We start from the raw sequence: 17,146 nt of genomic DNA on the forward strand, positions 1-17,146 counted from the left end.
TCAATACTGGCTTCACCCCAAGCTTTTGAGGCAGGGAATGTATCACCCATTGATTTAAGTAGAAACATTTCTTTCCCATGAATCACATAGGAAAGCCTATGCGTCATGTTAAAACAATGTGTCATTCATTCTAACTTTCATTCTCAGGATATGGATATGTTCTTCTAGAAATTTTCTTTAACAAGACAATCAGTCCAGCTAATCCTCGAATGTTTAAAATTTCATGTACCCAAAGCATCCAAGTTGCATTCTGCATCTCCTTGGAGCACTGTCGCCTCCTCAGTAAACAGCCAGGCTGGCCAGGCCCAGTTGTTCCTCACTGTGCCCTTTGGGGGGCATCCTCTTTAAGACTGCCCTCGGCCATTAACGCATTGGGTCAGGACCTGAGGACTCTGCTAGAGCAGCAGTTCAGAATCCAGGGCAGGCGACTTTGCCAGAGCCAAATAAAAACACATTTTCAACAGGAAAAGAAAAATAAACCACACCCCATAAACTTGTGGAATGAGTAACCCTGTCCACCAAGAACTTCAACAGACCGAGTAATCCCCACGAATGAAGCACTTGGCCCTTGCGAAAACCCTCCTGCTCCACACTCCCATGGAGCAACACCATCTGCCACACAAGAAACCTCAACTGGGGCTCAGGAGGGGCGGGATGGGCAGGAACCCCAGGGAGCCATCTAACTGGAAATAGATAGATTAACACATGATCAACGAATAACTCAGACTCTGAAAGCCAGTTTTACATGAATATATGCTTTGAAGTTCCTACAATTCAAATGAGGAATGGGTAGAAAAAAGGAAACAGTGTGGGGAAATCCTTTGAGGATTTACTGAATAAATGTACCACTATCTTAATTGCTTCATTTTGATATTCTAGGGAATCCATTTGGATTTTATGGGAAGGAAGCATCAGGACTGGGGAACTTCCAACCAGTCTTGTCACAAAATGTCTATATTAGAGGGACGTTTAGCAGAGCATTCTATGTGGGGTAGGGGACAGTGTGCTGGGGAGGTACTGCATTCAGAGGGCGAGTGAGATGTTTTCACTTACGATTATGTTTGTTGGGAAGGCCTAGGAGGGGAAGCTGGATGGTGCTTGGAGCAGGGGGAAAGATGGCATAAAACATCCCTCAGCAATATCTGTGCTTCCAAGTATCTTGTAATTTATTTTTGAGGTTGCCTATGACACAACTTTTCTATTGGGCATATGCATGTAGATGTGCATGCATGTGTATGTGTGTGTGGTATGTATATGTGCATGGGATGTAAATGTGGTGTGGATATGTGTGACCACGTCGAGGTAAGGGTAGGAGGGCCAGGAAGAGAGGCAGGAGCAGGCTGACAGATACAGGGGAACAGATGTAGAAGACATCACTCTGCAAGACTGAAGGCGATCCCATTCTGGGTGCACCCTCTTATTTTAAAGAGGAAGAAACTGAGAACCAAGGAGATTAATGTCAAACTAGCTAGGGACAGGCCAGCACCAGATACAGTTCTTTCAAATCTAGGCCAGCAGCTTGCTCTAGACCAGCTGAGGTCTAGAGGTCTGTGGTCCCAGGGCGGAGGCCTCTACCATCATCATGGCATCAGCAGGGGACTGGGCGCCAGTGGCTCTGGGAGTGGGCCCAGCAAGCTGAGTCTTAACAAAACCTCCAAGGCCTGGGAACTGGTGCGGGAAGGCAAAGATGTTTTCTATCTTCAGGTGTGAAGAGGTGAATAATTCGTATGGCAGATTAGAGATGGAGGACTAGGGTAAAACCGACTTAGAGGAGGGCTGTGGAACCTGCTGAGAGCAAGTCACCGAGGAGGACAGACCACCCGGCAGGAGCGAGCTCCTCACGAGAGCCTCAGGATCATCAACAGATAATAATTGTCAGAGGAATCTTAGATTGCCTGAGATTGGAACATTCCAGCAATTCCATACGGAAGATGGTTTAGGAATAAGCATCTGTTGGTAAGGTTGTTCAGAGTATGGTGGACTGACGAAATGGAAGGCTGCTACATTCCAGCAGCTCTTACGGTGAGAAAACAGACTCCACCTGTACCACGCAGCGTGGAAATGCAAAGAACTCGCAGATTGTTTGAGCTTGGGCATTTTCCTTACTGTCACCCTTTCCTCTCCGAAAAGGGTCAAGAATTGTCTGTCCACCACGGGTTGGTTAGAAAGGATCTTGGTGGCAGGATGGGAAATGGATCTATCCATGTCTATCTGAGGGGGCAATCAGCACCTATGAATTTCAATCCGGGTCTTCCTGTTGGAGCTTGCTTAACCTTGACTAAGTCAGTTGATACCAAGAAAAGTCTTCTACTTTTCTCCAAGAGAGAGAAGAAAAAAGGTAGTAATTCTGGTGCACTCATGTCTACAGTCTACAGAGCTTTGATTATCTGGTGACAGCGACAGGCTCCTCTCTGTTGTCCAAGTCACCTGCAAGGTCCCTACCCAGCCCTGCTTCCTGTGTTCATATGGACAATGCAGTCAGGCCTCATAGGAATGTGTGTCTGGATTCCCCCAGCTGGATACAAAAACTATATTCTGTAGTCATCATCTTATCATTTTCCTACTTGACAGCCCCATTCCTTCCTGCAGAGAACACATCCCTAAATGCCAGGACACAGGGTTCCTCAAAAATCAGAGAGGGCACACTGCAGGCTTATGCATCTCCCCTCGGCTTGTTCCCCTCCCAGAGAGCTACTCTGCTTATCACAGCAGTCCTTCGGCGGGGTCACAGAACTTGCTGCATGCTCTGGTACCCGCATGAGCGACAGTAAATGACAGAGAGCTTTCTAGCCAGCTCTTTGGACCTTCACTTACTTACAAACCAAGCTAAGCATTCTAGGCCACATCCTGTGCATGCTGATGGGCGGCTGAGTGTACCAAGAATATTTACATGGAGATTCAAAGTAATTTTAAAACCATCCTGACTCTGCGGGTTATTTTTCCATCTACCCCTAGACTAGCCAAGATCAACATTATAAATTGCTCATTCTGAACTGAATGCTGTTGCTAACATTTTAGGAAAAGATACGGAGGGTAAAAAACATACATAGATGTCGTCCTGAAAAAGTTAAGACACACGGGTATGAAACACATCTGAATGCAATTTGAATTGCTTCTGCCTTTGGGTTGGGATGGCCCATCTTTAGCACAGGAACCTGGCTTTGATCTCCCCGCCTGCCATTGTCACACCTGCTTTCCTCCCAGTCTCTGGGCTTCTTGGTTTCATTTGGTTTTATGCAGCGAATGTAGTGAGGTGTACATTTCATCAGAGTGCTCACAAGGTCATTGGCTTGTTTCTAGAAAGGAAGAAGAACATTAGTTAGAAACAGAGAACTTTCTCTTAGCAGAATAACTTTCAAAGGTGACCTGTGAAACTCTAGTGTGGAGATAATCCGGCTGGAAGTTAATCTTCATGACAATTGGTTCATGAGGCTTAACTCAGGTCTACTGAATTTTCCTAAAACTCTACTGGTTTTTATGATTCTGACACTCATAAATGAGTTTGAAAATAGACTTTTGAAAGCAACTAGGCCTTTTTAGTATAGTTAATAACAGAAAACAACATTCCCCCAGTAAATCTTCACATACAAGTCTTTTTATGAGAAAAAATGAAGCATGCCAGTTATTAACAAATTAAGGTACTTTTATATTGATTGGAGGCCTTTGCAAATACATTGTTCTCAAACTTTTTTCTGAGGGCAGGGATGGTGGTGGTGGTGATGCAGCAAATTATCTGCAAGGATATAAATCATCAAAACCCCCTGTACACTCTTTCCTGGCCATTGAAGTAATAAAGAACTACCTTATGGGAAATTCATGGAAGGCTGAGAGATCCATAAAACTCTCAGAATTTATCAACCTTTTGTACGCCATTTCATTCACCTTCCTCCTCAGCGTGTCCTTTTACCAACCTGCAGACTCTGAGCCTGTCAGTGTAGCAGGCACCCTACTTCTTCACAAAGCTAAAATATTCAATATAAAATCATCGCTTCCTACCTGTACACGGGGTACCCAGAGTGGAACTGGGTTCTAGTAGAAAAAGGCACATAAATACAGTTGAAACCACTTAAGACGTAATTAAATCCTGAGTATCTCAAAACTTCATTCGAAGAAAGAAAAGCCCAGCCCACAGCAGCATTCTGCCCCACACAGCTGAGCACATGTGGGACCAGCACGGGGGGTCCAAGGATGGGGCATAGGGAAACTCTCCTTCTAAGCAAATCAGGACAAAGAGAGAAAAACCTCTCAAGGAAAATAGAGAAAATGGATCTCTGAAGCCAGAAAACCACTACAAAGTCAGCAGAAGGGAACTGCCCTTTTCAGTTAGGGTTCTCGTGGGTTTGGGAAATCTGAAACGCTTGAGAAAAACTCTTGGGTATTTTCAAAGCAAGATGTACTCTGTTTAGATGTGCAGAATGTAGTTTTTTTGTTTTTCAATGCTGAGAATGAAGGACAAGGCTGAAGAGGCTGCATGACCAAAACAAAGCCCCACAGTGAAAAAGCAGATGGGCTCATCTCTTCCTCGTTGATGTAAACTGTACTTAGGAACGAATCTGATGGCCTTTGCAGCATGTAAGGTGAAGCTGGGCAGGAACTGCTCATCACAAAGCTTTTTATAAGTCCCTGACTCCGAATATTTTTCAGTCGAAATTTCTTATCTTATTAAAACCTGTCAACTTCTAAGAAGTAACTTGGCAGACTCTTTAGTCCTAAGCATGTAACAGCATACCTTCTTTTCAACTTAGCATAAGAAAACACGGGGGCAAGTGTGACTTGAGTTTATCTGCCACTTGACACAGTCCTCTCTAGTTCAGAATACTGACGGGTGACACTCACTGCAGACACGCCACGGGCTACATACATGCATTTTCTCATTTATGCCTCACAGTTGTAAGGAGTAGCTGCTATTGTTAGTATTCTTAGTTTTTTTTTTAGATGAGAAAGTGGACCTTAAAGAAAAAAAAGAAATTATGAAAGAAAGTACTGCACAAGACAGCATGTTAGTAAGCAACAGGGTTGAGACATGAACACAAGTTTGTGAGCTACCAAGTTTGTTTCTTAACCACAATGCTGTCCTGTCTTCCTAAGATACGTTAGTGTGATATAAAAGGAGTTAACTAGGTTAGCTAGGATCAGACAGGAGCCTTTATTTAGGCTGGGGGTAATTCCACAAACAGGAATACATCTTAACCTTCAAAATTATTCTGAATTTAGCTATGGGTCAACTTTGGATGTCTCCTTAGGTGGGTGGGATGCAGCAAATGGATTTTCCTTGGCTCCAGATAAGAGTCCATGAATTAAAATAGAAAGCTGCCAAGGGTACTGGCCCAGCAAAAGCAGTAGTCAAAAGATACAGGCAGGCGGGACAGAGAAAAGGCTTAAGAGAGAAAGCCCACCATTCTACCTTCAACACAGATTATTAGCGAGCTTGAGTTGGGTGCCTGGCTCTGCTATCTACAAGCTACAGGACAAATCACTAAATTGCTCTGGAACTCAGTTTCCCATCTGTAAACTAAGTTGGCTGAACCAGAAGACCTCTAATATCTTAATCTAACGAGCAAAAGAGATGATAAAAGTCAACCAGTCCATTCACTGCCTGGTGCTTCCATGCCCACTCCTTGATGTCCGTCCACTCCACTGCATAGAGCTGCCACCCTCTCCACTTGGCCAGCTCTGAGTTTCATTGCATTTACCTGTGGCATCAATCTTTGGCTCTAATTTCAACACTGGTCCCTTCCAGCCGCAACAACATAGAATTTAGTGAAGCCTCAAAATCAAGTGTCATTAAGTATATAATACTACTGTTTATACACAAGATAGTAGGAGTTCTCACCAAACCAATATTCTATTACTTGAAACCTATAGATTAGTTTTAAATTTCAAAATAAAATTACAATACAACAAACTACCAAACACTGAAACTGTCTTAAACATAAATTTAATTTTTCTTCCAAGGAACTCAGAATCCTTTTAAACATGTACACCTCAGGGATATCATTAAGATGATACTTAATATCTGCAAAACAATGTGGCTAAGAGACTGGCCGATGACTATGCATCTCTGAGAGGTGTTTTGGAGGGGATATATAAAACTGGGAGAATTTTACTTCTCTGTGGAGGTGGAACATCAGACCTGATGAAAGTCACACGGTCCACCAAGGAAGGCACTATTCACTGGGGCTAAGAACATGCTTTGTATGATTCCTCCAGGTAAGCTGGCTGATTCAGGCTGACCTCCTTAGATGAGAGCAATCCTTATAATTCTGAACATTTTGAGTATACTCAGAAGGTGGCAATTTTGAGCATTCAAGTAGACAAAGAATATGGAGGAAAGAAGGGGGTCAAGTCTAAGGACAAAAAATGCCCCTACCCCCGCCTTCCCTTTTTATATGGAATAAGCTCAACTGAGAATCCAGACCACTTGAAAGTGAGTCACTGCAACCTTAATGATTCTGGGCCCCTTGGATCTGAATGTGACAGTCCTGTGACTAGATTTTCCAGCCCAGAGCTAATCCTTACCCAGGGCCTTGAAGTGAAGGCATGAGTCAGAAGCTGCCTGCAGACATTAATATCTGGGCCTTATGAGGATTCCATCTGTTTTCTGCCCAGGGAACATAATCCAGAGACTCAGGACAACAACATTCTCTAGTTCTTTGAACATGATTGTCCCTAATCCCAGAGGACTCTACCCTCCAGCTCAAAACCCAGCCTGCACCTGACTTCCTCCCCAAAACCCAAAGGCTTCTCTTGACTGGAGTCTTGTCAGAGCTATGGTTCCAAGGACTGTTTCCTTTGCTCCAGCCAGTATCCTATCCTCACCCTCAGGGGCCAGGAGGTAGGCTTCCACACACAAAACACTCAGAGAAGAAAGAGCCAGCGATCAGAAAGGGCAACAACGATGGTGTCCACGAGGCAGGCGCTGTGAGAAGGACGTGCGGGATTTGAAGAGTGTGGAGGGGAGCCAGCACGTGTACATACGAGCATCCACTAAGAATTCAGGAGAGAGGAGTAAGCGTGGCCCACAGGGAGGGGCCTGACGGAGCAGACGTGATAGCTCACGTCTACTTCGTGTGTATTATGTTTCAGGCAGTGTGCTAAATGCCTTAGATGGATTACTGAATTTAATCATCACAGCACCCTCCTGAGATAGGCACCAAAATCTCTCTCTTTCACTCTTTGTAAAGCAAAAGAGCCACTAAGAGTTTGGGTGGCATGCAGTGGTCACACAGCTGGCAGAAGCCAAAGCTTGGACTCGAACCAGATGCTCAGACCCGGAGCCCTACAGCTAATTGCTCGATGACCCTGTTGGTTATAAAATCGGGGTGGTATTTCACTGGTATGACTTATTTGAACAAACATTTTTAACTGCATGATTAAAAAGAATAGTTTAGTGACTATTTCTCAAGGAATTACATGATTAAAAAGTGTGTTTGACACAACTTCTAAATACAGAGCATGATTAGGAACAAAGAAGGTTGTCACATGATGGCTCAGGTGACATGGTGCAATCACCGTAAGGGGCTTCCAAGAAACACCAAAAATTCCAGGAATTCTTTCTGACTTTGAGACACCATGGTGCCAGATGGGCCTGTAATTCGCAGAAAAGACTGGTCTACGAGATCCACTGAGGAGGGTGCACAGACTGCCTATATGGCCCAGGAGAATTCCACATATGGAAGCTCTAAAATTGGCAGTTTTAGGGTCTGCTTTGGAAAATGTTATCAAAATCCAAAACGTAGCTCTCAATCATATAAATTTCTCTGATAGTTTAATGTGAATTCTTCCAGTTTCAGTTTAAAGTCATTTCCTCTTAGAAAGCAGCTGATTATCATCTGCTGACTATTAAGCTAGGAGGCACTTAATATCCACTGGGGGTTTCCGTACCAAGTCAAACACAGCTTGCATCCTGTAACCTCTTTTTTAAGCAGCAACATTACTTCTGGGCATCTTCTGTAACAGTCTGTTACATTTTGGTGACCTCATCCTGGCCCAAGGGCATGCAGTTCCTGACTCCTAGAGAACCCTGCCTCCTTTAGGAGTCTATAAACTTCCCCAAATAGAACAAACCTTTATTTTGCTTCCAGCAGTAGTTGGGCGCCCTTTCTTGTCCACTTGCAGATTTTCCGGAAATAATGACTTTATGAAAGGTCTGGAAAAGGAGAAAAAGACTGGATTAGCCAGCAGTAAGAACCTTGGGGGCCAAAGGCCTGCTTCCGGAGAAAATGGAAAGGAGGGCTTCCCAAAAGCATATAACCTTGGCCACAGAAAGGCCATCTGAATTGAAGCACAAGCCATCAAGATGTGACGCAGGGAAATAAGCAACGGGCAAAATACACACAGAAGAAATCTAAGACATATGCATTTTGGAGTCTAAGCCTGAAAAATAAATGTTAAACCCTGCCTTTCGAATTTTCCCACTCACATGAATGGACGTTATGCCTTGACACCAGGACACAACAGAGGCAGGTCATTTGCTGAGTGAAGTGATAGACAAGAGCTCAGAGTACATGACTTGTCTGGATCCAGTGCAGATGCTACTGCATCGAAGGCAAGGCTCCCCAAGCCAGGCACTAACGGTCCTGGGATTTAGGGCTGTGTACTGTCTGCTGGCCTGGCGGGGCGAGGGCGGAGAGGGAGGGCTGTCTTACCCTGTCGTAGGATATTTTAGAGCATCTGTGGCCTTTGTCCACTAGATGCCAGCGTCTTCCTCCCCCTTCTCACCACCCCCTGCAAAAACCTTGACAAACTTTTAAGTATGTGTAATTTTAAGCGAAGCAGCAGTAACGCACTAATGCTCTCCCTGCTGAATATGGTTTCATTTCTAACAGAGCTGCTTTTGTTTATATGCCTACCTCAGCAGTACACTGGGCAGGAGCAATGTCTTAGTCACCTTCATGCCCCTGGTGTCTGGAAAACACAGCCTGGTACACAGTAAGTGCTCACTAAATACATGCTTACTGACTGACTGAATAAAGCAATCCGTGTAAATTAGCAATCTGACACTCAAGTTCAATTTCTCTTAAATGGCTTTTTGGGCATCTTGAATTTTCTAGGAGGTTTCCCTTACAATCTACTTTTTACTTGACCAGACACGATTATAGCAAATGTGCTTACTAAACCAAAGACCCCTTTACAGGACAGGAGTTTATGTGGAAGCATTAATAGCTATCGATCTTGGCAGTTATTGTAATAATTTTTTTTTAATCTCCTGAAAGCATGCCTATATCTGCCGTAAAACCAACAGGCCAGGACTTGTGGTTTACCTGACATTCTAAGAGAGGAGCAAATAGGTTTTATGTGCTTTCAATGAAAAGAAATTTGGATTCTCCAAAGTGGAGGGGTGTGAGTGCACGGAAATGCAGGCAGGCCTGGGGAGAGGAGGGCTGGGAGGGGTGGGAGGGCGAAGGGAGGGGCAGAGAGCTAAGGGAGCAGAACAACTTCTGACCAGGGCCTGAAAGGATGCTCAGCATTGCTTTCATTGCAATTAAGTCTTTCTTAGAAAATTGTCAGCCTTGCTGCTGTTGATGAAGGAAGGTACCCTGGATATTATGACAGTTTAAGGAACAGTGATTAAAAGGGCAGTTATTACTTGGAGGCAGCTCTAAAAATTGTAACGTCTGGAAGACACTGCAATATTGTGCTTGCCTGGCATGGACAGGCCTGATGATGTAAATGACGTCTCATATCTATTACCCAGAATCTTGGGAAGTTTGGCAGGGAAGAGGGCAGGAAAGGACAGAGCCGGTCCTGAGAGTTTGAGCAGCTCACAAGGGGGATGCCCCTACTGTTCCCACCCATATGGCTTGGACTGGGTCTTGGGAGTTAAAAGGGAACTGAGGTGATTCCTCTCCAGGTGTCCCTCCCAGAGTCCTTGAGCCATTTCCCAAGTGTGTCAGGGAGTCACGTTGATTTGTGTCTTGCTAAGCCACTAGCCATTTAAAAAACTGTGTGACCATGGAATAGTCTTAGGATGATGTTCCACGAGCAAAGCGTCACAGAACCAGACTTTTTCACTCGTAGAAGGTCAGAAATGGCATTCCAACCCAGTCCCAGGAAGGCCACCTGTCTGATAATCGTGCTGACAATGATGAAGCCAGGGGCCCAGAAGAGCACGCAGACAGCACTTGGAATTTGGGGGTGGGAAGGGTTAAGGGTACAGTGGATTGGGAAAAACCGTTTCGAAAAACAAAATTGTCCAGTGATAACCCAGACCCAGTGTCAATTCAAAGGAACAAAACACAGACCACTCAAGCACTACAAGTTTGTTTTTATAATGAAAAGTTGAGCAAACCTATATCCTATGTCAGATAAAGCAAAACACACTTACAGTTCACTGCTCTGCATAAGCTCGATCAGATCCATAAAAAGCACATCACGATTTCTTTCACAAAAGCCATCCATGTCATAGGACACCTGGCCAAGAATGGAAAGAAATCTAATTTTATCCTTGAAGTATTTCATTCAACAGAAAATTCAACTGGGCAAGGCTATTCTCAGCAGAATATGTATGCTTTCAGAGGTAGCAACTGGGATTTCATTGTGAACTGTCCCATGAAGGCTGTACATATTTTACTTGTTCGCTGACTTAGCTGTTGAGGGCCTGTGAATGACTGGTGTCCGGGTGCCTCGATGACCCAGATGTGATCAGGACCCCAGTTCCCATGATCACATACCCCTTCTTCCAGGGATTGTTAGGGGTGTCTATGTAATAAACTCAATTCTTTCCCTAAATGTTAGATAACACAGGAAAAAAAAACCCTTATACTCATTAACCCATTGCAATTTCTCCTAAAAGTAGTGTCAGAGTGGGATCAATTCGGCCAAAAACTCATGCTCAGGGACCCTGGTTAACAAGACATTATTAGTTGGGATGAAAGGTGAGACCAGTGAATTTCCGCATGACTAGTATGTCCCTAATATCATGACCTCAACTAACTTATCTTTGTATCCCCAGCATACAGATAAAGCCTGGTACTCAGTAGGTACCCAGTAATCATGTGTTTTATGAAAACAAACACCAGAAGTGAGTCCCTGGTCCTTAATTATAATTGCAGAGGGCATAGGCAGGTTAGGAATGCAGGCTTGTGACTACAGCAAGAGGGAAGACAAATATCCATCCCTTCAGCAGTTAATGTACGTTCCAGAGTGATTCATGATTTAAAAATACGCTGCAGGAAAAAGGGGAAGATGGCGGCGTGAGTAGAGCAGCGGAAATCTCCTCCCAAAACAGCATATATCTATGAAAATATAACAAAGACAACCCTTCCTAGAATAAAGACCAGAGGACACAGGACAATATCCAGACCACATCCACACCTGAGAGAACCCAGCGCCTCGCGAAAGGGGTAAAATACAAGCCCCGGCCCAGCGGGAGCCGAGCGCCCCTCCCCCCAGCTCCCAGCGGGAGAAGAGCAGGCAGAGCGGGAGGGAGACGGAGCCCAGGGCTGCCGAACACCCAGCCCCAGCCATCCGGGCCAGAGTGCAGGGCCCTCGATACTGGGAAAACAGGGCAGCAAGAACAGTGAGCAGGCACTGGAGGCTGGGCGACAGAGGACATAAGAAAAGCGCGCGACCATTTTTTTTTTTTTGCTTTTTTGCTGCTTTGTTTTGGCGAGCGCTTTTTGGAAGTCTTAAAGGGACAGGGACCCCAATATTAGGGAAACAGGGCAGAAAGACCGGTGAGCAGAGGCCTGAGGCTGGCACCGGAGAATAAAGAAAAACGAACGACCACCTTTTCTTTTTTAATTAAAAAAAATTTTTTTTTTTTAATTAAAAAAAAAATTTTTTTTTTGTTTTTTTTGTGGTCGTTGTTTTGTTTTGGCGGGTGCTTTTTGGAAGTCTTAAAGGGGCGGGGCGGGCCACTTAATCCAGAGGTAGGGAATCCGGGATCTCTGGGCACCCTAACCCCTGGGCTGCAGGGAGCAGGGAGGCCCCTTACGGAGATAAATAGCCTCCCAGCAGCTCCTGCTCCAACGCGACTCCACCATTTTGGAGTAGCTGCCCGAGCCAGGCCACGCCCACAGCAACAGCGGAGATTAACTCCATAGCAGCCGGGCAGGAAGCAGAAACCCTGTCTGCGCGCAGCTGCGCAGCACAAGCCACTAGAGGCCGCTGTTCTCCCAGGAGAGGAGGGCCACAAACCAACAAGAAAGGAAGTCCTTCCAGCCGTCACTCGTCCCAGTTCTGCAGACTATTCCTATCACCATGAAAAGGCAAAGCTACAGGCAGACAAAGATCACAGAGACAACACCAGAGAAGGAGACAGACCTAACCAGTCTTCCTGACAAAGAATTCAAAATAAGAATCATAAACATGCTGACAGAGATGCAGAGAAATACGCAAGAAAAATGGGATGAAGTCCGGAAAGAGATCGCAGATGCCAGAAAGGAGATCGCAGAAATGAAACAAACTCTGGAAGGGTTTATAAGCAGAATGGATAGAATGCAAGAGGCCATTGATGGAATTGAAATCAGAGAACAGGAACGCATAGAAGCTGACATAGAGAGAGACAAAAGGATCTCCAGGAATGAAACAATATTAAGAGAACTGTGTGACCAATCTAAAAGGAGCAATATCCGTATTATAGGGGTCCCAGAAGAAGAAGAGAGAGGCAAAGAGATGGAAAGTATCTTAGAAGAAATAATTGCTGAAAACTTCCCCACACTGGGGGAGGAAGTAATCAAACAGACCACGGAAATACACAGAACCCCCAACAGAAAGGATCCAAGAAGGGCAACACCAAGACACATAATAATTAAAATGGCAAAGATCAAGGACAAGGAAAGAGTGTTAAAGGCAGCTAGAGAGAAAAAGGTCACCTATAAAGGGAAACCCATCAGGCTAACGTCAGATTTCTCAACAGAAACCCTACAGGCCAGAAGAGAATGGCATGATATATTTAATACAATGAAACAGAAGGGCCTTGAACCAAGGATACTGTATCCAGCACGACTATCATTCAAATATGACGGTGGGATTAAACAATTCCCAGACAAACAAAAGCTGAGGGAATTTGCTTTCCACAAACCACCTCTACAGAACATCTTACAGGGACTGCTCTAGATGGGAGCACTCCTAGAAAGAGCACAGCACAAAACACCCAACATATGAAGAATCGAGGAGGAGGAACAAGAAGGGAGAGAAGAAAAGAATCTCCAGACAGTGTATATAACAGCTCAATAAGCGAGCTAAGTTAGGCAGTAAGATACTAAAGAGGCTAACCTTGAACCTTTGGTAACCACGAATTTAAAGCCTGCAATGGCAATAAGTACATATCTTTCAATAGTCACCCTAAATGTTAATGGGTTGAATGCACCAATCAAAAGACACAGAGTAACAGAATGGATAAAAAAGCAAGACCCATCTATATGCTGCTTACAAGAAACTCACCTCAAACCCAAAGACTCCTAGGAATTTACCCTAAGAATGCAGCAATCAAGTTTGAGAAAGACAGATGCAGCACTATTTACAATAGCCAAGAATTGGAAGCAACCTAAATGTCCATCAATAGATGAATGGATAAAGAAGATGTGGTACATATACACAATGGAATACTACTCAGCTATAAGAAAAGGGCAAATCCAATCATTTGCAGCAACATGGATGGAGCTGGAGGGTATTATGCTCAGTGAAACAAGCCAAGCGGAGAAAGAGAAATACCAAATGATTTCACTTATCTGTGGAATATAAGAACAAAGGAAAAACTGAAGGAACAAAACAGCAGCAGAATCACAGAACTCAAGAATGGACTAACAGGTACCAAAGGGAAAGGGACTGGGGAGGATGGGTGGGTAGGGAGGGATAAGGGGGGGAGAAGTAGGGGGGTATTAAGATTAACATGCATGGGGGGGTAGGAGAAAAGGGAGGGCTGTACAACACAGAGAAGGCAAGTAGTGATTCTACAACATTTTGCTATGCTGATGGACAGTGACTGTAAAGGGGTTTATAGGGGAGACCTGGTATAGGGGAGAGCCTAGTAAACATAATATTCGTCATGTAAGTGTAGATTAGTGATAGCAAAAAAAAAAAAAAAAAAAAAAAGGGCAGTTCCTGTGTGGTAACCTCCAACGAGTTCTACACAAGGGTATAAAGGGCATATAAAAGTGTAGGCAAAGGGTCTGTTTGTGTTTATACAGAGGATCAAAGCCTAATTGGGCTACCCCGAAAATGAACTAAGATACGATATGAAAAAGAACTTCCAACATCTGCACCCTCTGGAAGACTCATGCCAGAAGATGATCATCAAAAAACCCCAACAAAGATCCACGCACTGCTACAGCTGTAGATGCACTCATCCCACCAGTTTCTGGACCTGCCATGGGAATGAGGAAGGAGATATCTAAGCTGGCCTGTGCATACAGTAAAACAACAAAATTGGACTGGATCTATACTGTTGGAACTCAACCAAGAATTTGGAGAAGTGCAAATTGTAGCGCTCCAAAGTCTTACAACTACAAACTATTTATTGTTAAAAGAACATATGGCATGTGAACAGTCCCCAGGAATGGGTTGTTTTAATTTGTCTGATTTCTCTCAGACTGTTCAAGTTCATTTGGACAATATCCACCATATCATAGATAAGTTTTCCCAAATGCCTAAGGTGCCTAACTGGTTTTCTTGGTTTCACTGCAGATGGCTGGTAATTACAGATATGCTTTGGTTATGTAACTATACTCCTATTATGTTAATGTGTGTGTGCAATTTAAGTAGTAGCTTAAAACCTATCCATGCTGAAGTTACTCTACAAGAAGATATATCAAAGAAATAATCAATCTTCCCATGTTTTCTTCCGCCTGCTACTTCTATAGCTTTTCTTCTTCCTTCCTAATTACAACCCTTAAATAGAATTCGTGCCTCATATCAAATTTACCGAGTATCATAATTCTTCCAAGTGGTAAAGATACCTCAAGACAAATGCTGGGCATAGAAGCCACAGGGCATAAATATGCAAAGAAGTAAAAAGCTAACTTTTTCAAACAATAAGGCTTCTCTCTCACTTACCAACTTCACATTTCCCTGTATGGCCCCGGAAGATGACTGGTTAGCCAGAGACGGGTAAGATTCCTCAAGGGAGGAACAACCTAAGACAGGCACAGTCGCAGGGGGGTCATCAGGTGAGAAATTGGGGATCAACAGAGGTGAGGCTTAGAACCTCACCCCCCCGTTCTGAGAGAAATCTTCTGCATACGTGGATGTTTTATTGCCCTGGTCTAGCTTGGATTAACACATAGTCTACAGGCACACACCTGATCATCTACATGTGCTCTCTTACAACACTAAACTATGTTTTCTACCTTTATCTTGTATCTACCTACCACTTCAGCATTTTATTAAAAATAATAATAATAAAGAGAGAAATGTGGTATCCACATATAAATCAAGTATAAAAACCAAATCAGTATTCATATTTGAACTGACTGTTTATAGTTCATAATGTATGAGCAAAACCGAAAGTTTCTGTGATGACTGCCCTTGTACTGTTCACTATGTAACTTATTCATTATGTAAGAATTTGTTCTACATGTAAAAACTTGTTTGTTATGCCTCAGAAGATTGGAGACTGACAAAAATTAGGCTTGGGGTGGAATAATGATTGTGCATTGAGCATTGACTCCCCTATACAGAATTTTATTGTCGTTAACAACCATTTGATCAATAAATATGAGAGATGCCCTCACAAAAAAAAAAAAAAAAAAAAAAAAAAAAAGGACAGACTTCCAATGGTAAAATAAATAAGTAACCGGGATGTAATGTATAGCATAAGGAATATAGTCAAGATATTGTAACAGCCTGGTAGGGTGATAGCTGGAACCTAGAATTATGTATATAAATGTTCTACCACTGTGTTGTACACTTGAAACTCATGTAATGTAATACTGTGTGTCAACTACCCTTCAATAAAAAATAATAATTAAAAAAAAAAAAAAAAAAAATACGCTGCAGTGTATACTATCTTTTGCATGGCCTTCCCAGATACTTCAGAGGTTCCATGTTGTTGAATGAATGGATTTTAAAAGAATAAAATGCAGTGAGGCAGGTGAAACTACATGGATATTGTTCTCAGTTGCTTCATGAGAAAACAATTAGAGTAGACACTGAAGAGGTTAACTTGCCCTTTCCTGTTAAATCCCTGCTCCCTGGCCATACCTTCCCAGCATAATGGTGGATAATGAAGCCTTGGTTCCAGCTGTTGAAGTGCTCATGATTCCCGATCTGCATCTGAAGTTTCTGCAGCAGTGTCTGATCTGCCCCCTCGCCCACCGCATGCATTGTGGCACACACGTCATCCAGGATGCTCATGATCCCAGGAGGGTTCTGGTGGGACCAAGAAGGCAAAGCCCCAGTTCAGTGGCTGCTCTAAAATATACAATGCTTTTATCCAGTCTTCAGAAAGGAAACAGCAACCTGGACTCAAGATATCACCTTGAAAGTCAGTCTTTTTCTTTAAGCGAGAATGCCATTGACAGTCCCAAATGGGCATCACATCTTAGATCTAACGATGCAGCAAAGTCCATCTTCCAAAAAAAATTGTTCAACTCCCTGTAGTTCTATGCAAAGTCACACACAGATTATTATCTGCTCACTGCTAATCATACTAAATTGATTCTAAAAATCCACAAGAAAAATAGAATAATTTTCTTTGACCCTAACTCATCTGTTAATGCTTGCTTTTACCCATACAGCCATGGTTTATACAGTTACATAATGTACAAGTATTACTTTTTTGTGTGGTACTAAGCATTACTTTTTTGTCCACATAGTACTCTTTTATAATCTATTCTCATGTTTTACATAGCCTTCATACTTATTATCTTAATGGCTATACTTCCCAACTCCGATATGCTACAGTTTATTTAATAACAGAATTAACTACAGATATTTTTACAGTTGCTAGTTTTTGGGACTTTATGAAAAAACAAAACAGTTTTGTAGAGATCTCTGCCTACATTCCTCTTATTTTCTTTTGAATTTTGTCCTATATTGTATAAACGGTCTAGAAGGCAGGGCCAATTTTGTGTCTCTTCATTTGTTATGCTGTCAGCGTAAGTCACAGTTGCCTTCTTTGGAATTTAGTAACAACTTCCATTTGTACGTGACATTTTACTCATATACACAGGTTCAGATTTACTGAAGAATAAAACCCTAC

At 43.2% G+C, this 17,146-nt stretch overlaps 1 protein-coding gene across 3 annotated transcripts in view; it reads right to left on the reverse strand.

Annotated features, from left to right (window-relative positions):
- Positions 1–17,146, reverse strand: part of MYO1E (myosin IE) — a 197,502-nt gene that overhangs the window by 45,980 nt on the left and 134,376 nt on the right. For all 3 annotated transcript variants that reach the window (XM_036903024.2, XM_036903023.2, XM_057488848.1), the window contains 4 exons: positions 16,147–16,314; positions 10,328–10,413; positions 8,068–8,149; positions 3,190–3,296 (listed from right to left, as the gene is read on the reverse strand). In XM_036903024.2, the coding sequence (XP_036758919.2) occupies positions 3,190–3,296; positions 8,068–8,149; positions 10,328–10,413; positions 16,147–16,314 (443 nt within the window). The remainder of the gene's footprint in view (positions 1–3,189; positions 3,297–8,067; positions 8,150–10,327; positions 10,414–16,146; positions 16,315–17,146) is intronic.

This window comes from Manis pentadactyla, chromosome 11 (genome assembly GCF_030020395.1).
Source record: "Manis pentadactyla isolate mManPen7 chromosome 11, mManPen7.hap1, whole genome shotgun sequence".
NCBI lineage: Eukaryota > Metazoa > Chordata > Mammalia > Pholidota > Manidae > Manis > Manis pentadactyla.